Source organism: Lycorma delicatula, chromosome 2 (genome assembly GCF_047948215.1).
Source record: "Lycorma delicatula isolate Av1 chromosome 2, ASM4794821v1, whole genome shotgun sequence".
NCBI classification, from domain to species: domain Eukaryota; kingdom Metazoa; phylum Arthropoda; class Insecta; order Hemiptera; family Fulgoridae; genus Lycorma; species Lycorma delicatula.
The window spans coordinates 63,620,915-63,646,727 of NC_134456.1; the positions used below are offsets into that span (position 1 = coordinate 63,620,915).

General features: G+C 31.4%; 1 protein-coding gene across 2 annotated transcripts in view; it reads left to right on the forward strand.

Moving 5' to 3' along the window:
* The window catches only part of Scgdelta (sarcoglycan delta), a 105,767-nt gene that overhangs the window by 62,797 nt on the left and 17,157 nt on the right, over positions 1-25,813 (forward strand). For both annotated transcript variants that reach the window (XM_075357871.1, XM_075357872.1), the window contains one exon: positions 15,288-15,477. In XM_075357871.1, coding sequence (XP_075213986.1) covers positions 15,288-15,477 — 190 coding nt within the window. The remainder of the gene's footprint in view (positions 1-15,287; positions 15,478-25,813) is intronic.

The window sequence follows — 25,813 nt, forward strand, 5'->3', positions numbered from 1 at the left end:
TATAGCTGGTATCTATAGTAATTTTAGTATTATTTTTATCCTATAATCTGTTTTTTCCAGCTGAGATGAGAGTTTAAATGTAAAGTAAATGAATACAGTCTGTAGTTTGTAAAATACTGGAGTTGCAACAACACAGTTTCAGAAAGACAAAATTGTAACAAGCACAACTAATACTTCCGGGATCTCTGGTTTCTGAGAAAATGTTACTTTAGAAAATTAATCAGCTTATTTGAATTAAATGTATTATGTATTATTTGAATTTAAACTTTTTCGTAAACGTTTAAAAAATTTGATCTTAATGTTAGAATACATGGTACGATAGAACGATAGGGTTTTGTTTTAGAAGACGAAACATTTTGTTATTGGCTCTAACGAATACTTTTGTTCTAATTAAAATAAAGTAATGCAAGCTTTATAGAAAACAATTCTGATATTCATTGAAAATTAAAAATAACTAATGTTTAAAATAATGTTGAACAAAATTTAAGTTAATCTAGTTTGAAGTAATTAATGTCCAACCAGCCATTATTTTTAGTATAATTACTTAAGTTCAGGTGTACATAATTTCAAACCGATTCTGGAAAATTGAGTTGTGCACAACCTGATGTTCTTAATTGTACTGCTACAAAAGAAGTGCTGTGGGCATGTTTGTATTCTAAGAGATATCACATTTATCAAAAATGTTAGCAGTTATTCTTTGATGTGTTTAAATTTATTTTCACATCCTTCCATTCGACAGGATGAGAAAATTTATAAAAGTATCATAGAGCAATTTATTGTAAGTTCCCTAAAAGTCGAATGATTAGATTATGCTGATTTTCAAAAATTAAACATCAATGATTCTTGCTGCACACAATGTAACTGATTGAAATTAGATTCATGTTGAAATTTTTTTTTTTAATATGTCAAATAGGATTTCAGGCGTATATCTCCTGAAATCTCTTTCTAGATGTATCTGCAAAAAAAAAAAAAAAAGGTTCCAAGGAAGAAAGACAACTATCATTATTGTTTGTAGGCCAAGTACCGTAGGGTTGGCCGGTATATGAGTCTCACCGTATATAATTTACAATAGTTATAAGTAAATAAAACTTTTATTATGTTGGACTGTTATAAAGGCAAAAAAATACCTAATTTTTTATATAGGACCTTCTACGTGTTGTCATTTATTAAAAACATAAAAATAATATATTTTTTAAATTAAAAAATGTATGAATTTGAAAACCTAAATTAAAAGTTATTTAAAATAAGTAAAACTGAAACATTGAAGAATATTTTCACGAAACAAAAATCATATATTAAAAATTAAATAAATTAATAATAGTTCGACGTTGTTACAATGGTTTGAGAAATTTTTATTTTTGAACATGTAAATTTTTAAAATTTCTCCGTTTTGCCAGTGATTTTTTTTGTATTTCATTTTAAGAAAATTAAAAAAAAGTTGTGAAGAATGATCAAGTATTCATGAAGCCTCTGTAGTTATAACCAGTCCAGAAAATACTGCCTTCAGAAATCATTTGTTTTTCCTCTACTTCTTATTTCACAATAAATATTTCATTTTCTCGACAAGCGCCAATTTATTGAAATATTTTTTTAACGAAAACCTAATTAATGATTAAAATATATTTTTAATTTTTTATCTAACTGATACACAAGAACGATTTTAGAAAACTTCTATTTCTGATCAAAACGGGAAGCAAGTTTAGCATATTTTTTAAATACTTCATAAACTGAGCGAATTATAACCAAATTTCAACGTTGAACTTTAATAAAAAAAAGAGGTTGTAAGCCATTCAAAAGTGACGCCCAAAGAGGAACACTTTTATTTTTATGTGCATAGATATTTTTTATCTTTAACTCAGTAGTTTTAGTAGTACACTTTTTTGAAGGTTACAGTATTGTATTGTCAGCTTTTTAACTTTTAATATTATTACAGATGAAATATGTGTGAGATTTATTGGTATTTTTTTCTCCAAATAAGAGAGAAAACCCTTTATTTTACTAACTTTAATACTTACTGACAATATTACTTTTAGAGAATTTTTATTTTTAAATTATACTACCTTATTGATAGATATCACATTTATCGAAAATGTTAGCAGTTATTCTTCACGAATAAAACAGATTTGAGGATTGAAAGAACGGAAAAAGTAGCAGCACAAGTATCATTATATTCCTATAGGTTTAAATTATTTAATTGTATGCCAAAAAAATTAAGGATGAAGTTAATATAGTAAAATTTACAACAGCATGTAGTAATTATGAGAAAGAATATTGAATAATCATGTAATATGAAAACTGGAAATTGACCAATTTTTGTTAATGTCATAAATTATTAGCGTTAGAGTTTATCAGATAGTGATGATTTATGAAGAATTATGTAGTGTTAAGGCTTGTTTGTGACGTTATATGAATATATTATGTAAATAAAATAACCGAAATGGTTTAATAAATGTCTCAGTAAAATTATACTCTCTCAGAACAGATTGTAAGCCAAATTTCAGCCATGTCTATACAATCTTAAGTTACCATTATGATACATTCTCTTAATTAAACCCAAGCGACCTAAGTAGAATGGTAACTCCCGTTTCACCTAATGACGAATTAAAATATTTTAGGAGTTAATTTAATGCACATATATAGAAAATACGGAGTTAATTTAATGCACATATACTAAAAATTGTGTTAAAATAAAGGGAACTCCTAATCATAAAAATGAATTTAATATTTTCTCATGTTTAACATAAGAAAATATTTTTTTTTAATATTTGTTTTAGGCGGTTTACTCTGTTATTTTTTCTTGGTTTTTAAATAAATGTATTATCATCTTATTTAGATGGAGACTAAATTAAATTTCATCAGTTTTAGAAGAGAAACGTATAAGTCGATATATCAAAGACATACTTCCATCAGTGTTAACGTATGTTCATGTCTTAAAGTCGTAAGGTGTAAGATGAAACGGAAGTGGATTTAAAATCTTGGATGCAGCCATTTGGTATACATGTAAGCTATATCAACTTTCCATTACATGAGCAAAAAGCCTTTTTTATGTCTAAGATAAAGCCCTCTCTTTCTTATTTAAGTAACCTTTCTTTCAGGATATAGCCAATAACAATTGACCGTTCGTGATACGTACTTCTCACGTATAGGCCGGCCATAGAAATGTCAGAATTACTTGATTAATATTAATTATCATAATTAAATGCTATTAAAAGAATGAAATTAATTATATTGCTTATTTATACATTTTTTTTTTTTTTAACTTCAAAGTATAATTTTGTACATGCGCCCTGAGTTTCTCAAAGAAAAACTGTATTAATCCATAATCGTTAAATGTAAAGTTGTTTGTCATTTCACTGAATTGCTATTATTATTTATTTATGTTTTTGTCTTCTATATGCACTAAATGTCAGTCTATTAGATAGATTTCATAAGAAAGCTAGCTATTGTAATAGGTATCATGATTCTACTTCCGGAAAATTTCGACATACCTTCGCGTTTCACGTCCCCCAGACCCCAAAACCACTGTCATTTGAAAAGTTTTTATACACACACACACACATATATATATATATATTTACTTTCTTGAGGAAACGATAGCTGCCGTAATTTTCCACCAATCAATTTCAAATTGATAGATAAAATATAACGACCCAAAATCTCGGTAGAGTTCGTTAATGGGTAAAATCGGACCATGGGGGTGGAAATGAGGGGGCTTTTTCGGAAAAAACAAAATATTGCTATAACTTTCTTATTAAGTAAAATATCGAATTCGTTTATTCGAATATTCTTTGAATAAGGGCTTAAAACTTATCTAAGTAAAGTTTTTTGACATCTAATCGGTTTAAAGTGGTCGTTAATCCTCTAATAATTGCCTAAAACTTTTGTCTGAAATAATTTTTGATATGACCAACCCTTACGACAAGGCTTGATCAAAATATTGCTGGAATTGTAAGATGGGGCTTGTCATATGCTAAACATGTGAAGCTTTTTTTCACATGCAACCATTGTCGTATTGAATAAATTTGAAGATTTGCTTAGCTTTAAGGTGGACATTTTTTTTATCCCCTACATAGCACCGATGAATCTACCTCCGTTTTCCGGCGTGCCGGAAGGGATTTTTATTTTACTGCTGTTTAATGTAAAATTTATTATTTATCGTTTTAAAATAAATTACGAGTATATTGTTTTTGTGCACTTTGGAAATTATTTTATTGTGACAATGTAAAATATAACATTTTTTTATAAATAGTAAAGCAATTATTATTGTTATTAATATGTTGTACCTGAATGAAACCAAAAGAATTATTCATTTAATTAGTTGAAAATTTAAAGTTCAGTAAAATACAGAATTTCGATTAAATTCTTGTAAAAAAACTGTTTCAATTGTATGTGTATCCAGTTTAAATAAACATGCAATTGAAACATACAATTTCATTTAACTTAAATGAATTAATGATAACGATATTTACATCTTAATTAGTTACCAATACACTTAGGTTCAAGTAATTAGCAGATAAAAGTACGAATCGATTCATTTATTAGGTTTATTATAAATATTAATAACGTATGAAAAATATATTCCTATTTTTAAAATGTAGTAAGACATTGTTAACAAATATGTATTTTCTTACGATTATGCAGGTCTATGTTTTTCCTTTATTTTTACCGTTGAAGAAATAATTTTTAATAATAAGAATTCTTTGATTATGATTAATGAAAATGACTCGGTGACGGTGAGATTAGAGAATAGAAATTTTCTCTTAATTGTTTTTCACATAGAGAAAAAATTCATAGCTTACTAACAATAAACTTGCATCTCAAGTTCCTCATTAATTTTTGCCCTAGAGAAGTAGGAAACCGAACTCACTTCCCTTCATTCTCTGTGCCCCAGGGATTATTAAGGGTGGTCGTAGGTGTGCGAACACTTAGCAGCCTTCAACCGCACTGCTTACCATCGCCTACCGCTTCGTTTCCTCTGCTAACCGGCATTTGTAAACGCAAACAATATTTATTGTACAAAGTCGCTCGGAAATTCACAGGCAGGTCATTATTTCTTTTTTTGTTGGCGTTTCTGATTCTTTTTTCGTTTATTCTTACCTTTTAAAAAAAATGTTTATATATTCAGACCGTTTATTTAGCGATATAAATAGCGGTATACAAACAATAATTGATGGTACCTTCTCATTAATAATAGGTGCATTTCAAAATACTGCGCATTGTGTTTAGAAATTTTATTCTATAAATATTAACATTAAAATGTTCACTAATTACTTTCCGTATATTTCTTTTTAATTTTCTATATATTTTATGTGAATAATAATTATTTTTTGTTTATTCTGAGACGTACTCTTAATGATATTTAAAATCTGGGGCAGTAAAAAAAGGTTTGCAAATATTTTAAATATTATAAAATAATTATTCACAATACTTATGATGAGTTACATTAAATTAATATGTTAGATTTTTGGTCATGTTGTTTGCAATATTGCCTATTATTCTGGATTCTTTTATAGTCAGTCTGGAAGAAAAGTACTCCTTTCACAACGAAAAGCGATTTCAGTTCACGATAGATCTGACTTATCCGGATGTCGGAATTCAGATTGTTTGTATCCCGTATAAATTAAGTCTCGTAGAAACTACTGTAAAACCTATTCGGAAAGAAATAAAACTTAATGTAAAATAATTCATTTAATTTATTGTTATCAATGGTATTGCGTATACTTTCAGATTGATCAAGAATTCCTACTTCAGTCTTCTCGATCTACAGCATTTATTTATTTTTTTAAATACTTCCTTATTTCTGAAAATTCCAACATTTTCAATAATTCCTTGTTTCTTTTCCTTCATCATTGTTTTCTTACGTTTCTCGTAAACTTCCGACTGAGGCAGATATAATCGATTAACCCGATTAGGGACTATTCCTTAATTAAATTTAATTTATCATGAAACCATTCTTGTTAGATAAAATAACTGGACATTCTCTTCAATTTTTGTAAATAGTTCTCATTAAAAAAAACATTAAAAAATTTCTAATTTCCTACCCATTCATTACTGTTTGTTTTAAATTACTAAGTTTAATTAATAAGAAGTCTCATGTATTTTAGGACTGCTGTAATTTTTAACACCATGTAAACTGTTTATACCCTACCATAAAAAGCTCTACCTCTATTCGTTCTCTACATGTTTCTAGGGCAGTATCTCTATTTGCGAATAATCAATACAATAATTGATCTTCCTTAATCCGGAAAATATCGATGTAACTTGGTCATTTTATTGCATATTCCGTTTATTTAATACATAAAGTAGATAATTTTCTTTTCGACCCCTCTTATTTAGCCAAAAACATCTCTTTGTTGATTTGATAAAAGAAAGAAAGATTTTAAGATCCCTCCCACCAGTTTATAGACCTCACTACTTTTATTTTTCTGTTAAATTTAGCAAATATGCAGTAATGGCAGTAGTACCAGAAAAATTCCATTAATTACGTTGTATTATATGAAAAAGACACACGAGGAAAATTTATTAAGTAGTAAGGGCCATTTAAACCTTTACCGCCGATTTATATCTTAGAAACAAGGTAGGGCGTTTATTTGTGTCGTTATCATAAGTTGGCAATAATAATCGGACTGGATAATTAACTAAAGTAAATACTCCCGCAAAATTTGAGGAAGCAATTCGTTTCTTAACATCGAAAATCAAATCTGCTGCTAAATTTAGTAAAGATTTTCTGTGTTTATAGACCAAATGTTAAACGTGAAGATAAAGTTCGGAAATGGTGTTATTTGTTTCGAGAGGCAGGCCAAATCTTCCCGATTTAGCAGTCACCCGTCTATCATTTGATGGAAAAAGTGAACGAAAGTATTTGGGAAACAGACAATTTAGTTTCATAATTATCAAATGAATTTCCAAACGATTTACGTTCAGTAATTTTAGGAAATTTTAACGGAAAACTGGGTTATATAAAGTTGTGCTTTAGAAGAATGCCAAAAATATTTAAAGATAATATTTAAGGAGAAATGTCTAGCTGCAGTTCAAACATTTTTGTAACGCTGTCAAAATGAAAGAGATAAACTGCTTACATTACGACAGGAGATGAGCCTTCAGTATTGTTTATTAATGTTTAAACAAATCAGCAGTTGATGCAATGGCGGCATTCATCTCCGAGACCCAAGAAGTTATAATAAATTTAAAAATACATATATTCAATTTTTAGGATTTAACCGCTATTTTTTAACTGATATACATCAATAGTATTTAATTTTAAACCTACTTAAAATTTAAATATCAAAGATAAAAATCGTGCATTCAATACCGGATGAATTATTTTACTACTTTGCACTTAACATTGCCATACTTCGATGCTTACAGATATATTCTATACAATATGTGAATGTCAGTTCAGTTTTGTATATAATAATATTTTTTTTAACAGTTGATTTTGTTATTTTATTCACGCGATAAGTGATCTTTTCTTAGAATAGAAGAATCTCAAGGATTTTAAAAAAGAAGTTGTTTCTCAAAAATAGTATCCGGAGTTCTGTTTAGTTTTATGATTGTTTAAAAGTTTTGGCATTTTGCCGTAAATTATGTAGTGGTATGAAATGTTTTGCGTTGATAGGTAACCTAAGAATATTAATTTTATTTTTACCACTTTTAAGGTAAAGTAGAATCTTTTAAATCGCATATTACAATTAAAATTTCCTCATAAATAGATTGTACTTGTTTTACGAAAATTCAAAAGTTAAGGAAAGGTATTTTATTGCAAATAAATAGAAATGAAAGAAAATTCTTTAGAAAAAAATATTTTTCTGATTAAGATGGATAATTTTTTGTCAATTTGAGATAGGTAAAGCATATCACACAGCCAATTTTTTGAAAATTTTCCTTTCGTAAGCCTAACTTAAAAAAATCTGATCTGGACACTACATGACTTCCGTGTACGCCTATTATATTACATATACACATTTTTTGCTGCACTTCATTTAAACTTATTTGATTTGAAAATGAGATACGATCCTCCAATTCTTTTATAAAGTGAACAGTTGCACAATCGCTGAAATATTAGTTTTTATTAATATCAAATATTTATACAATTATTAATTCAACAATCTTACATGAAATATTAGGATAGAGTAAAAGTCCCTTTATTACTCGTATTTACAGTATTATTATTATTATTCGTATCCGTATTATTCGTGAGTTGCTGATTAACAAAAGGTTCAGATTTCTGGTGTGTCGTATAAATAAAAGTTAATAATAATTAAACTATTCTGTTTAGTGAATTCCTATGATGATTACAGAAGTTAAGTTCGTAAAATATTCAGTTTTTATTATTGGATTATTCGGTGAATAATCAAAAATGAAAAAGAAACAAACATACAAGAAAAAGAAAAATAACATGAAGAAATATATCTCAAAAAATTGATGACTTCCTTGTACGCCTATTAAATTTACATATAGACTTTTTTTTTGTTTTATGAAAAGTACATAAAATTTTATTTCACTAACAACTTCTGATATTCTTTCATAGTTTTTTTTTTATGGTTGTTATTGAATTATTATTTATCGTAAAATATTTTTTACAATCAAGGGTTAATAATTATTAATAAATTAATATTTTTAAATTAAAATAAAAAGTTAACAAAAAAAAGGAGATGAATTCTGATTCGAATCGATGGGTCTTCTCCTTGATCCAAATATTTCATATATTAAGATTTTGTTTGGTTATAACTCTGGAACCAATGAAAATAAGTACCACTTATGGAACATCGTTGAAAAGGTCTCAATGAGGGCTTATTACTGCAGTTAAGAAAAAGTCCAAAATCCAAATTGTTTTGGATTCTGGGCTTTTTTTGACACTTTGGTTCAGTCGATTGCAGTCAAAAGGGGAGGTGCACAACTAGATGTTACAACACTCTTAAATCCAAAATTTCAACATCTTGCGGCAAATCATTTTTGAGTTATGCGAGATACATACATTCGTACGCACAGACGTCACGCCGAAACTAGTCAAAATGGATTCAGGGATGGTCAAAATGGATATTTCCGTTGAAATCTGAAAACCGACATTTTTCGCGATTACAACACTTCCTTTACTTCGTACAAGGAAGTAAAAAGGTCTAAATTAATGTATACAATTAAACTACTGTGAATCTTATTTGATAAATATTCTGTATTTCCATTTATACATTTTTCACCTACGATAAATATTAATTAAAAAATATAAATTTAAAACAGAATAATTTTTTTATAGTGAATCAAAAAGTTCTTTAGAACTTCGCCGGTATGATTCCTCAGAATTGGATGGAACAGCGAAGTGAACGAACTACTATCGTAAAAGTGAAATTAAAATGGGAGAAAAAATAAAAAAATAAGTATGAAAACATTATATTTCAGTTCAGTTAGATTTGTAATAAAGAATACTTTCAAGTAATATCTCGAAATTTGTTAGACGTTTTTTCTTCCATTTGATGAACCGCGGGACTTGAATATGTCATTTTTCTTCAAAAAGGTGGGTTTACTAATCGCGCCGCTAAGTAGCAGTACTTGATGTACTAGGTAGCGTACAAAAGCTTTATAATGTACTTGTAATAATAAAACTGAAAAGAAAATATACTACAGCTTGTTTTAATAGTAAATGCTCTTGTGTAACTGAAAGTAAAGATGAAAGAATTTTTTTAATTCCCATCACTTTATTAAAAACAAAATAAAAGAATTAGTTTACAAGAGATTATAGCTTCTAATAAAATACAAAAAACACGAACAGTAGGAAAATGTTGCAAATATGACAACAAAGATTTGTTTCATAAAATAGAAATAAATTCGATTGGTAAAATATTTATTCTACAATTAGAACTATTTGAACTAATTGATGGAAAAATAAGAAAAGGTAATTTAATAATAAAATAATAAGTGTGTCCACGATACGATAAAATCAAGGGTTACACTTACAAAGCAATGCAATATTACATCACGGATCTTCGATTCGTGAAGAACATTATAATAGATTTATTAAAAAAGGAAAAATATGGTATGAAGTGAATGATGTGACTTACAAAATAAATTGGCTGAGAAATTCAAAAAATGTATATTTGTTTGATCTAGAAGGGCAATAAATTTTAATCATAAATCCGTAAGATAACAATCAGAAATTCATAAAAAAAAAAATAAAAGAATTTAACAAAACGCAGTGATATCCAAAAAAATTTCAATGAAATTGTAAACCGTACGGTAAGAGTCTCGCAGATATAATTTCTTCCGCTCAAAAAACAAAACTTTCTGTAATATAAATAAAACTGTTTTAACAAAATGATACTGATTCAAAGAAAGATAAGGCTCTACATTTATTAAAATTTGTTATTATTTAGAATTTAAAAAAAAATACTTGTTAAATATATGTAATAGACAATAGGTGTATCATAACCTATAATAAACAATGTTTAAGCGTTCCATATATTAAGAAAAAAGAAATAGAAAAATTTGTTTTATAACTCTTACCACATTTCATTTATAATGCATATCACATTTACAGAGATAATACAATTCCTATATTTATTCCTTGTTTAGCAAATGAAATCGGTCCAATAGGATTTTAATAATCGGATCTTGAGGCAAAACGGCAGTATCAGGAACGCTTTCCCAATCGAATATTACCGCCTCATACAATGTTTTTATCCATTCATATACGCTCAGAGACGTAGGAAGCTTAAAATCTGAAAAACGTGGTAAATCAGGACGAGCACGTTTAATATGTACACCCGAATTCGAGGAGGGTGTGTTAAATGAAATATCTAACCATTCCGAAAAAAGTACTACAGTCCTTGGAGTTCACTGTTAGTAATGCTACAGTTTGGAAGGTTTTGAATGTGCAGCAACTACATGCCTCATCACTATCAGCGATTACAAGCTATTTTACCTCGAGATTACAATCACCGTGTGCAGCTATTCCAATGGACTATCTGAATATTTTTAATGATATTTTCTTTACCGATAAAGCCAAATTTACAAAGCCAGTCTTAACACCCACAACACACACATGTGGTCAGCTGAAAACCTTCATGCCACTTCAGAGAACTGTTACCAATATCAGTTTTCTGTAAATGTACTGGCTGGAATTCTGGGTGACCACTTATTTGTCTGGTTTTTACCTGAAATGCACAATAATGAAAGCTATTTATATTTCTTGACAGCTGATCTTACACTTTTACACGAACATTTGCCACTAAACACATGCAAAAAAATGTGGTATATGCTGGATGGGGCTCCGGTTCATTACAGTTTACTAGTTTGATATCATCTAAAAGAAACATATCCAAACAAATTTATTAATTAATCGAGGAGGCCCAGTAGTACGGCCTGCATGATCTCCCGATTTCAATCCTCTTGTTTCTTTTCTTTTGGGGTCATTTAAATACAATTTTATGCCACACCCCAATGGAAATCATAATATAATTGTGTACAGGAATTGTAAATAGAATTGAGAGGATTCATCAGACACTTGGCATCATTGAAAGAGTCTGGCAGTCAATGAAAAAACGCCTGGATGCGCGTATTTAGTATGAGAGCCGCCATTTTTAACATTTACTGTAGTTTCTTTTAGTAATGTTTTATATCTGATACGATAATTTATTGTTAAATAAATTTTAATTTAAAAAACTGTTTAATAGTCAGTGCTGTTCATTAAACGAAAAAGATGTAATGCAAATTATTTTTCTATATTAATATTATTTATTATTAAAATTATTATAATCTATTGCATGATAACATTAATAAAATTATTCCAGTTTAGTTCGTGTTGAGTTATTTAATTTTATTCCGAACGAAATGAAAACTGGTGGATTCACTTCAAGAATTTTTGCCATAATTTTATTAGCTATGAACAGATCTGAATAAATAAGGTATCTTTTTTTGTTATAAAACGGTTAAAATCTTTTGTAATAACATTTAAATACACCAGCGGTTGCAACGATATTAACAATCAAAAAATTTACATGGCCGCCATTTTGAAATGGGTCAATAAATCAGAATCATTATTTGTATATAAGTAAAAATCTAAGTACCCTAGCCGAATACGAAATTTTTAGCTCGATATGATTGATTAACAATTCCTGAAAAATAAACTTTTATGTTAAAACTATAAAATGGTGGATAACTAGTTAACTAAGCGTTTCTGGACACATGTTGATATAAGTTAGTTTTTTTTTTTTTATTTCTATGTGGGGGCCCATACCCTGAATCCTTGAAACGGTTTTTATAAAAGCTTTGTATATTTTTTTAATTTAAAATCCAAATCATGATCTATAGTTTAGGATAACAGTCTGAAACAGACGTAGTTACAAAGAGGAAAACGTGAAAAATTGAAGTTGGTTGCCTTCTACGACATTTCTCCTTCATCACTTATAAAAAAAGCATAGGTAAATTTTATGAAACGGATAATTTTATGAAAAAATCTTTGCGTATTTGTCTTTTACGATTTACTGTCTGGAAGGATCCAGATGCTCAATGACGCATACGCACGCACTAGAAAGTTGCAAAATTGTTAGAATGGAACTGATACAAGCTTGTTCATACTGGCCAGTCAGTCTACTGCTATTGTCATATCAAAACTTTTCAAAAAGAACTGATATCAGCAACAGTCTGCAAGCTTTGGTACGAGAAAAAAACCAGTTTCTGACTTTTTTTCCGATTCTACAGTAGTACAAGTGCATATGATTTTTAACACTTTCCGAAATGAGTTAGAAACAGAATGTTTACCAAGCCGGACTTTTTAATGTTAATCAGGGTTACAATAAAATTTGCTACTTGGGTATTCCGCATAAGATTAAGATTGATTTAAAATATACTTATTATATTTTATCTTTTATTTTCAGTTGTGCTTTGCAGAATATTAATTACTAATTTATTATTATTATCCATGTTTGTATGTCAAATTAGATATTGACAATACTAACAAGAGAGATAATACTCTCAGAAAACCTGGAATTTCAAGTTAATAACACCTAAGAATGGTATTAAAAGTAGATGATTAAAATCATTGAAGATAATTTGTTACAAAAGTTTATTATTATTGTTATTAATATTATTGCCATTATTGTTAATTATTATTGCTTAGTATCATTTTTCCTTTCTGTATTATTCACCCCTTAAGTGTTTTCGTAGAAATTTATCCTTTGTCAGAATATATGAAAGACTAAGACGGTAATTATACCTCTCTCTATAGTAATTTTTTAAATATGTTTTAATCATACGTATATATAAGTTCATATATTCTGATGACACAGAGATCTCTGCAAAATCGCTTAACATGAAGAAAAGAGAAAGGAAAATAATATTAGACAGTAAGTACGTAATAATTAATTTTTGTAAAGAATTATATTTTTCTACAAGGCGTAATTGAAATTAATTATTAATATTGAAGATAATGCTTCATAAATTTTCCTTTAAAAAGAGAAGAAACATTTCCCACTTTAACACTGAATGTAAACTTTCTCTGCAGATAAAACAAATGAAATATTTATGCGTGCATCTGGATAGACGATTCGCATAGTAGAAACATACATAAATGAGACGAAAATTACATGGAATGAAACTGCGTCAGTTGTTTGCCTATTTGGTAATAAATCATAGTTCTCCTTGGAAAATAAAGTTATAACATATATGTATAAAGTAATATTAAAGCGCCCTGGACGTACGGGCTAAAACTTTGGGGAACATACGACTCATCTAACCTGCAATATTTTAACATTTTCAGCAGAAATGCTTACCGGAGCATCTTAATACGTCACAGGCTAAACATTACGTAACGATCTTAAAAACCTTACGACAGAGTAGAAATTACACTAAGATATAAAAAATACGAGTACGACTAACAAATTTAGAGATATATCAAAATTCATTATTAATCAAGCTCTTGTAGAAGAACCCAGATATCCATCTATTAAAGCGTATTAAAATAATCTCTTTTCCTTAAACATTCAGTTAATAGCACTCAATTACATCCATGTAAACAGACGTGACCTCATAGAAATTAAGTACGTGTAATTTTAAAATGCTGAAAGATGTTTTCTTCAACCCAACACAAAGGTTCGTTATACATTATCCTAAGTTTTAACAAATTAGCTAATTGCACAATGTCTTTTTTATTGAAAAATAAATAATTATCATTTGCTGATAAGCATGTTTATAAGTAATATTACACTGAAGTAGGGATTTTCGTGATCGGGTTTAAAAAAAAGATATTTGTTTTATTCTGTGTTTTATGGATTCAATATTTTGGAGAAATCTCCGAACTGCTGATATTTTATGAAAAAAACAAATTCAAATTGTTTCCTCGTAATTGTTATCCACTCATTAATTTTCTTGACATGCAATTCTTTTTTATGAGTTGTATTAAGATTATGTATGATTTATAACTATTTTTTTTCTATACATCGACCAACATGGAAAAATTCAACCAATTTTCATAAAGGATTTTAAATTGAATATTTCAGCCAGCATTTTAATCTCAAAAATTTCTATTATCATTTACGAAAAATATATTCTTTATGAATTATTTGCTTTAATAATTAATAATCTTTCTGGAAAAATGGATCTATTTTACTTATAACTTTTCGAAAATTAGTAGCTGTCAGATGTTTGTATCGGTTTCTCAGTGACTTTTCTGGACTGATCATTCACTTATCAGAAGTGTTCTTATACATTAAATTATCAGAAACTTATCCATAAAAGGAAGTCATAATTTCTTGTAGTAACTAGTACCTTATAAGGTAATCGACAATAGGTTTTTTATCAAAATTATAAGACACCTTTAAAATATTATCTAGTAATTAAAGTGATTTCTATCAACAAAAGGTGATTTAAAATCTATATATTGTAAATTTTTAAATTTAAATATGTATATATATATATATATATATATATATATATATATATATTAAATTTGTATTAATGTACTACGAGTAATTTCCAGTTGTGCAACCTATAACGAATCAAAGAGCAGTACTTGTTACTCAGGAATTCCTTTAAAAAATAAACCAATCGTACTACTTATATTACACTACAACTTTGTTGATATTTGCATACACTATATTTTTTTACTTTCAGTAGAGCGCTTTTTGCACTGTTACTTCTTGCATTTCCTTTATTGCTAACACTAAGTTATACGCACTTATAATAAAACATCTCGTAGTATTAACTGATTTTACTTTATTTACTTGTTTTTTATTAACATTTCATATTTGTAAAAAAATACAAATTTAAATTATATATCTTTTTTTTTATGATTTCAGAATGGTATGGGCGAATTGCGAATTGTAGCCGGTGGAGTTCAACTTTCTGGACAAACTTATGTATTGGACACACTACTTGCTTCCAACATAAGATCAAGATTCGGTCAGAGTCTTTCTCTAGAGACGAGTCACAATTTTACTGTAAATACAAGAGATCGTCTTGGTCAACTATCAAGTATGCTATACGTAGGTGAGTGTTTTGTTTTTAATTGACTGTTAAATTTATTTTTTAGTATATTATTTCAATGATAAAAGATTTTTGTTTTCTATATATGTTCGCGGCAATCTCTCTCTCTCTCTCTCTCTCTCTCTCTCTCTCTCACTCCCTCTCTGTATGTGTGTGTGTGTGTGTGCGCGTGCGTGTGTAGATTTATTATCGTATTATTGTGTCTTGAAACAATGAAATTTACCTTCTATACGATTACTTGTACTGTTCCTTAGCTTGAAGTATTTTTCTATACCTTAATTCCATAGTAAATCATTCATAAAATGTTTCCTTCCATTTTCGGAAGGATAAAGTTAGTTCCCCAGAATCCTTTGCAGGTATTCTATCTTTTGACTACTACTTTTACTTTGAACTTCTTAAAAGTTCTTTGAACTTCTTATTCATTGATAATCTGATAAGATTTAAGTATGATGTGTTCAATCATACTTTTATCATTTTTTACTCTATCTTCGACGAACCTAGAAAATCGTACTTGAGTTGAGGTTCTTTCTGATTATGTTTTTTTCAATATGTACAATTAAACTTGAAAAGTAGAAATGTATTCTATAATTAATTACCTTGTATCAGACTAAAATTCAGGAATATTAAAGAAACAACAAATAGATAAGTATTTTAAGGGTAGTGTCATGTGCTTCCAGGTGTCCTCTTGGTTTTTTTTATTATGGTCGTCTGGTGGAGTACTATTATGAATGCTTGACAGTTTTTAAAATCCCTTCTCGTCCTTTCAATTATTGGGAGAAAATATATCAGTTAATTAGACAAGTAATAATCCGACCTATTTACAGACCTCTCGAAAACATGAGTCTCTGGCGTCTTCAAGCAGGGACCCCAGAAATTCTCGCAGGAGGCCGATTAGAAATTACAGTGTTACCACTTTAGCCGAGGATTAGGAAATTGATAATGAAGGTGAAGTTATGGACTCTCAACCGAGAGTCCGTGGCAGGTTGTGACTGTACCTTGTAAACCTAGGGTGCCACAAACTCTGAACAATGCCTCTGATGACTTGTCATCAGTCGAATAGATTTCATAACCTTCCGATGAAGGATAAAAGTGTTAATGCTGGCCACATCACTATCAGACTCCTGTGAATCGTCCTGTATGAGATCGCTGACGTAATACGACTTTATGAACCACTTAAACTGTGGTAAGTAAGGATGATTATAGTGTGTGGCTGGTCGGTGCAAAGCAACTTGGTGTTACCTCAAAGGACGTTGGAGTATACAAGAAATTTATAAACATTTTAAAGCCTTTCGGGTGGTGATCAGGAATCTGCATTACTCAGTTCCAGTGGAAATAACCAAGGAAATTGAGGGACATGGGCATAGGATGCGGAACATAGTGAATACCCGTCGTAGGACAACAGAAGATCCCAAATCAACTTACTTTGTGAAACTCAAGAGAATAATAGAGGTATTTTTAGCTTAAAATACATCATTAACTGCAATGTTATTGATGAAACACCGAGAAATCCCTGGTCTGGTGCAATGCACGCGTTGCCAGCAATTCGGCCACACAAAGAACAACTTCATGCAAACCGATCCGCTGTGTCAAGTGTGCGGAGGGCTACAGGACCACGGATTGCGCAAGGAACAACAAAAACACTCCCGCCATTTGTACACTCTATCAGTCCGACCACCCAGTCAACTACAAGGGTTGCAGAATGTATAGGGAAATCTTAGAAAGGAGACAGAAACAAAGGGCTCATCTTACTTTGACTCAAGTACTGCTAATTTCCCTTCACGAAGACGAAGAGCGGTGAGGAATGTTGGTATCAAATACAATAGTCTCCGCCGATCATATGCTGCGGCAATTGGGCGTAACTATAGGAATTCTGGGGATAAACTAGAGAAGTTGTACTGCAACACAATTTTCCTTGTCCAACAAATAGGAGGAAGCCTAATAGGTTTACTCACCCAAGTGATCGCCAAAAAATCTGCTGATGGCTAGATTTCTAAAAATTGTTACGTGGAATATTAATGGTCTAAAAAATTGGTGAGAGAAGGTAGAGGCTGTGGTACTAACAGAATCCTTGTCATCCTTATCTCGGAGAAACACTTCAGTGATCGGAATTATCTTCGGCTTCAAGGATACTCTGCAGTTATGACAAATCATCCGCATGGTACCGCACATGGATGTACTGCGGTGCTTATTAAAAGTTCCTTAAGACATCGCCACCTCCATAGATTCAGAACGGATCAAATTCAGGCTACCTCGTTTAAAATCCTGGACTGGTTGGGACCTATTAGATTCTCTGCGATCTACTGTCCTCCTCGCCATGCGATCAAAGATAAATTAGAGTACTTTGCAACTTTAGGTTCCAGATTTATCGCAGGGGAAATTTAAACGCAACCTCTATGGGGCTCTCTACTTGCAGCCATTCTAGAAAGAACTTGATGAGTTGTATTGCCAAATTGCACTTCAACTTAATCTCAGGTTTACAACCTACATACTAATCATCCGATCTCACGAACATATCGGACTTACTAGACTTTTACATCATTTCAGCCGTATCAACTCGACGCACCTCGATTAAGAATAGGTACGACTCAACATCCAATCACTCGCCTTTTATGCTCATCTTGTGTATGCCAGTGATAAGAAAGAAAAAATCACCTATCCTTCACAACAAGACAGATTGGGACTGATATCGAACCTTGATTGAAGAGGAGCTGATCGTACCTGTCTCATTAAAATGTTCTGATGACATCGATTGCACAAGTTATTTGTTCTCGATCATGCAGGAAGGAGTCTGGCGATCGCACCTGAGAAGAGATTTGAGGTAATGGGAGCCACTGACTATCCAAGAGCGCTGATGAACCTGATTAATAACAATTTGAAAACAAAACATCCCTCAAAAGGCCATTAGGAATGAAACTTTCAAATACTATCTTGAGCATCTTTCTCACTTGGATAGAGATGGATACATATTATGAAAAGTTGCGAGGAATTTTCAGCGACCTACACCAATAATCCCTCCATTGAAATCTTCTGATGGGTCTGGGTTAGGAGAGATGGGCAAAAAGCCGAGCTATTTGCTGCGTTTCAAAGTAAGACATCTCTTCCAGATGACGGAGAGGATGCTAATGAACAGGAAACAATTGACTTCTTTGACGTTCCAATGCCTCTAAGCTTCCGATTAGGCCCTATTCAACGACAAAGGTACTGCAGGTATTCAAGCAGGAGAAACCCTCAAAGGAAAATCCAATCTGTGGCTTGATTACACATAAAATGCTAGTTATGCTCCCGTACAACCAATTAAGTGCACAACACAAATTGTCAATGACATCCTTCGGAAGTCGTGCTTCCCATCGGAGTGGAAGATGTTTCAAATTGTGATGATTCCGAAATCAGGTAAACCTTCAAAGGATGTGTCTTCCTACAAACCGATAAGCCTTCTATCGAAATTGTTTGAAAAGCTGTTTCTTAGAAACCAACCTTAGAACGATAAACTATTATTCCCTATTATCAATTTTGTTTCAGAAGTGTAAATTCTACTGTTAAACAGACGCATAGGTCTGTGAATGTCCTCACCAAATATCTGAGAGAAAAAAGGTTCTACAGAGTGGCCTTCTTGGATGTTCAGCAGGCCTTTGACAAGATGCCTGCCTGGACTACTTCATATGCTAAAACACAGACTTCGTCAATCTTTCTATTTAGTCTTGCCGAACTACCTCGATGGGCGTTTTTCTCAGGTCATGTTCAACCTGTACGGATTCTTTGACATTAGACGGGAGTTCCTCAGGGCTCTGTTTAGGGACCACTCCTGTACTCAATTTTCACTGCAAACCTTTCGGCTTCGGACCATGTAACCATCGCCTCACTTGCTGATGATTCAGCGATCCTGGATGTTGATGAAGAGCCTCATGTGGTCTCTGAGAAGCTTCAATCGGCATTAGACCTGATTTGCGAGTGGCTAGTAAAGTAAATACAATAGAGCAAGTCATGCTACTTTTGTATTAAGGAGTGGTTGACTGTTCCCTAGTTAACGTAGACGGTGTTTTCATGCCGCATTCTGACCGAGTACGTACAGTACCTCGGTTCCACCTTCATCGTCGCTTGTTATGTATGAACCATGTGAAAGAGAAGAGAAAACAACTAAATATCAGGTTTAAGGAGCTTTATTGGTTGCTAAGCAGAAATTCACAATTATCGCTGACTTACAAACCTTTAATATACAATGTCATTCTAAAACCCATTTGAATATATGGTATACATCTGTAAGGTACGACGAGAAAGAGCAACATTGAGCCGTACACAACGTTTCCAAAATAAGTTGGCGAGATTCATTACAGAGGCACCGTGGTTAGAACGGAACGAAGAAACTCATAACTGTCTGGAATTGCCTTATGTCCGCGAGGAAATCAAACGATTCAGTTCAAGTTACAAACAATGACTAGGTAATCATGTGAATTATATAGTGTTGAATGAGGGTGTTCGACGACTCAAACGCTTCCACATGCTGAAACTGGGGGAGTCTGAGTGACGCTTAGGTTGGGACGACATCCCTTAAGTTATGAGAATTTTCTCTATGCCTTCAAGAAGAGCTTAATTTCCTTTCATTAGTTAATTATGTTTTGTTTTTCTTTTACTTTATCTGTTTTTTTTTTCTTTCTTTCCGTAGGGGAGGAAAAAGCTCTGCCAGCCTCTATCAGGCCCGCACTGACGGCAGTGCGGGGCTCTCACCCGCTAAAAAACCTCCCCTCCTACCATGCATGGGTCGGATCTAAGCCATATGGTATGTACAGCCCCTGCATGATCAACCAGGCACTCTACTATCCGAATCCGGGCGTCCCCAGGGGGCGATCGACGAGTGACGACTGCGAAGAGCCCCCGCCGCCCACCCCAAGAAGCTGGCCTCCCTTGATCACCCGTCGTCGAACTCCAAGTCTCCATAGATTCGCATCTACTCAGCCTGCCGTCGCCTCTCTTCATAGGCCTTCTCTCGTATCATTGATGTGATCGTAGTCGAGACACTCCCACTTGTTGCTATTGCTGAGCATTACCTCGATTATATTGTTGGCCCCCTCCACACCCTGATCCTCGAGCACTACGCGGAATTTGCACCATCTAGGGCAAAAAAACACTACATGCTCTGCTGTATCTAGTCCGCCACAATCGTGACAGCGACTTGTATGGCATCTGCCCATCCTGTACAGGTAGTCCCGAAAACATCCATGTCCAGACAGGAATTGTGTGAATTCGTAGCCTGTGTTACCATGCTTTAGCTGCACCCAGTTCCTGACGTCTCGTATGAGCCCATAGGTCCACCTTTCTTTGTCCGAATCTCGCCATCTGTCACGCCAAGCCATGTAGAAACCGTTAATTGCCTCCTTTCTGTCCCCTCCATTCACTATTGAAGCTCTCATTTGCGCTTGTAAATCTATGGGCGGTACTCCAGCTATAACCGAAGCCGCCTCTTTATTTATCTTGTAATGTTATTTAATTTCTTTGTTTGTTAGGTGTTTGTTTTTTTTTATTGTTTGTACATTTTATGTGGTAAATCTGTGCAAGTGCATTTATGCAAATGAATTATGAACTATTTTGTCTTATGTAAATCTATTTTATTGAGAGGATTCATTGGAAAACCCTCAAGTGCTTATTGTAATTTTATTTACTATGGTTCCTTTTTGGAACCGATTGTAGATAAACAGACTGAGATACAAAAAAAAAATTACAATTTTTTTTATCTATAAATTTTGGATCTTCCATATTGACGATAAAAAGGATAATCTTTTTAATAATTAAAAAGGTAACAAAACATTTCTTAACTTCTAATTACTTTTGATAAGCCTAGAACACGGGTAGGCTGGTTACTGTTGAGAGTGGCTATGCTTTTATGTGACTGACTTATGGCCCATGTTAAATGGATACGATACTTAAACCAGAAGAAAAGTACTCTTCTCAAAAAAAACTGGTAAAATGAAACCTAGATGTTCTAGTTACGTAAACAACCCATTTCAGAGCTGAAATGGATTTCATGTTTAAATTTTCTTATGTTTTTTTTTGTATTTATGGTAGGTAAAGTAAAACCTATTCTAATTAAAAACGGAAGGAAAAGGCTGTTTCAGAATAATAATAATAATAAACAGAGGAGACTCTTTTCTTTTAGTGGTATTTTAATTCAGTTATTAGAGTCTTTTGGCTGACTCATGATTCCCGCTGAACTTAATTGTTCTTGAAGTAGGATACTTGATGCAAAAATTAATTTTTATTTCCTCTGAAAATTGTGAAATTTGTAATACCGCTGTTTGAAAATATATGTACATATTTTCTTTGGTGGACATGAGTTCCTGAACCCTCTTGTACAGATATTGAAGGGGGTTTTATTTACAGATTTTTAATTCGTTAAACATTTCTCAGGTTAAGATATTGCAAGAGGCCACTACTGATTTTTTCAATTTCATTCCAATTTAAAACATTTCATTGAAGTAAAATCTATTTTCTGAAGTAGTTTTATATTTTAAGTTTTTTTAGATTAACTGTTACGGCTTGTAGAAATTGAGAAAGACTATAACGTTCATAATATGACACAATTTTTAAAGTAGTTCGGTGTTTAACTCCCCCCCCACCCACTTTAATTCAGCAAATGTTTTAGGTTACTTATAGATCTAAATGAATATAGAATATTTAAGAAATAAAAAGTGTTCATTTATGTTTAATAAATTTTAGAAATAAATAGAATGAATTTAAAAAAAAATAAAAACAAGAAAATCTTTCTCTAAAAATTACTTGCATTATCGCAAGATAAGTAGTATATCACAAAATAAAAAACAAATCTCAAAATAAGCAAAAGTTTTCATAATCTTTAGACTTATGTACCTTACACCCTACGGAAGCAACGAAATAATGTAATTCTGTCAACCTCTTCAAAGAACGATACTTGAAAATGTGAAGTGCTAAGTATTTGATTTAAAATACAGTTTTGTTAACCGAGTTATAAAAGATTATTTTTTTAAAGTTAAGATGGAAAAAAAATTGTAATAGTCTAAAATAGTAAATTATTTTATGCTATGAATGCTGATTTAGTTAAGGAGAAAAAAACGTGTTAACGACTACAAACGAAGCCATCTCAAGGATTAGAACGTAAGTGCTTAACGATTGACGGCCGGTTTAAATGGCCATTAAAATACCTCAGAATGTAATAAAGCTGAAGAGTAAATTGTTGTAGGATTGTAACTTTATCCTGTACCAAAAATCCATTTTTTATAAGTTTATTTCGATGGTTATTAGTGATAATAAATACTAAGCTGTTATTTTGAGTAACGAGTCAAACGTAGTCAACTCAGTTCACTATCTTATATAACACTTTATAGATATTTTTAGTAATTTTAAAATATATGCGTAGTTATTTATTATTAATTTCAATTAAAACTTTTGTTACACTTTAAAAGAATGTAGCTTGACTTCAGGTGATTAAATTTCCAAATAGTTTTTGGTGTATACGTACAGTAGAAAAATCAAAATCAATCCCACTTTTTTATTTTGTTACGAGAGTACTTTTATTCAAATACATTTTTTTTTATATCTTTATGTAAAACTGTAATAATAATCATAATTCACGATTGATCTGGCTCATTGTGTTGTCTGTGCGAGCATAATATAACAACTTCCTTAAGTTCAGAAGAAGAAAATATCTGTCTTATAAGAACGATAAATTTACACTTAGGTCCAATATCGTAACTGATGTATACATTGAACCATCGACGATGCAGCGGATACCGATGACGCATTGAGAATAACGGTGTTCAATATTTTGGGTTTAAGTTTTTAATCGTAAATTCTATTACCCGCAAAATTTTGTGAATTTCTGGGTTATTCTTTATTGTTAGTTTTATCATATTATTCTTTAAATTTTACTTTATTCTATATTTTGATGGTAAAAACAATTTTTTAAAGTTTAAAATTTCAGTTAAATTAAGTAATAATAATTTTAAAATATTAAAATATGCGAAATAAAAACTTTTGTTATAATAAAAAATCAGATCTTAAATTTGAATAAACTGAACAGAAAATCATAAATCTTTACTAAATAATTTCTATGTTAAAGCTATAAATTGTATAGAAGGGACATATATTATTGTTATTATTTTATGAAAGAACGTTGATGTGTGAGATAAACAGGCTTCGCTGAGTGATACAGGAGCGGGTGGAGATGATGAGGTTTTGAAAATTCAAAAAAATGAACGAAGCATGATGATTTATTTAGGGTGTAGTGAAAGAGACGCAACAGGTCTCGGCACAGACTAAGAGTATTGGAATAAAGCCCAAAATAACACGTACATTTTTCACCAGAATAATGAAATTATCATAGAAAAGACTGTCTGTGAACTCAGATAATCAAATTTTACCGGATTTGGTTTTCGTGTTTGAACGGCAAACCCGATTGCTTTATAATGCTTTTACGAACAATTCAATTTTTTTTTTTTTTTTTATTACATCGTCCGATATTAAATTCAAAATTCAGTTACTTTTTGCTGGTCGTTTCAAATATTTATTTTTAATATTTAATTTTATTTATGTATTTAACTTAATTATTTTCTTAGTAAATATTAAATTAAATAATGTATAATAAATTTAATTATTTTTCGATAATTTACAAATTAATTTCAGATATATATTGCATTTTAGTTAACAGAATAACTTAATTAAATGAGTTATATCAGTCTGCGCCTGTCCCGGGCATCACGCAGTAATGACCATACCGATATTTCCGGAACAAGCTGGATGATATGCTATGTTTTCCAGACATATCTGGCTGACATATCAACCTCCAAACATATCTGGAGGTTCGGGTTTAGCCTTTAGTTCCATTAGCGCTTCATGAACTGATCCCAACTTTCCTGTCACCTGCGGACAAGCCATGCCGCCGCAACCACCTTACTCGCTTCTTTGTACATTTTCTCCCTTATCCGAACGAGAAGATCCAGGAGGGTAAATTCAGCCACTACGCCGGCGACATCGGCCGAGGTGGTCCTGTACTTGTAAAGGAGCATATCCGAAGGGAGACACCCCTATGCACCCAGTTAAAAATAGAGGCTCTTCCTCTTTCCAGCGTGACGGACCAAATAATGCTGTATACAAGACTTGCTTTCGCAAGTCTGTCATGTCCTAGTGCGGGGGTCTTGTCCCAGGTGGTTACGAAGCCTGGGATAATACCCTCCGCTTTGATGGGGCGAGGAGCCCCGATGGTGTTACAATCATTATCCGACCATTTAGAGGGTAGGGTGGACTACCGTCCCTATACATTAGCATGTCCCGTAACCCTTAATGAAATCTATACAGTTTACGCCTGCTCGAGATTATGACCACTTGGGTTTTCTTCGGCTAAAGCTGAAGCTCGATATCCTGCAGGCGCACATTATAAAGTTATCCCAGCGTTTACACAGAGTTTAAAATTTATCCTTTTCATTCACTGAGAATTTTTAAAATTACATTTACCGGTGAAATGTTTTATTTAAAATATTTTTAAATTTTATTAGTCTTTCTGTTTAACAGGAAAACAGTTTTTACTGTTGTAAAAATTAATTTAAACACCTTAAACATCAATATCGTGTAAATTAGTCATTGTGAATATCAATAAGTCTTTTTTTTTTTAATTTAATTCAAATACTGTGATAATGCAAATTATTATTCATACCCGAGAACATCTGATGGGATAAAAAATAAAATGTTGAACTTGTTAAATTTAAACAATAAAACATTTTTAGAGCTTTGTTTTTGTTTCAAACGGGTTGAGTGTTTATACTTAGTTTAATAGCATACAACCAAACCACATAAAACTCATTAAAAAAAAAAAGAAGGTTATGGACCTGATGTAAATTATATCTTCAGGTTTATTGTAAACTATCTCATACATCATTTTTCTCCTCAATTTTATCAAGTTGTTTTTTCTTTTTAAAAATTTAATTCAACCTTCAGTAGGATTTTGTAGTAACCGATGACCCAAAAATTCCAATTATTTTTGGGTTAAATCATTAATGAGATGCAGAAATGAGAGAAAAAAGTAGATGTCTGAATATATTCCGATAAACTGAATTTTTTACTTTTTTTTTGAACTCACTTACTTTAAAGAGTCGAAAAAAGAAAAAAATAATCCTGATGAGTGATTTTATGAGGGAAGAGTCCTCTGTTGAAAATATTCTTTCTCCGTTGTATGCTACAGCATCCCAACCCCATAAGGGAAAAAACCCACCTTGTGACGCTTCCGGTCACTACATCCCCCCCATTCCTATTCCTGATGGGTTTTAACGGGATGTATGCTACAGCAGTGGGAAAATAAAAAGAAAAACTAACTTAAATT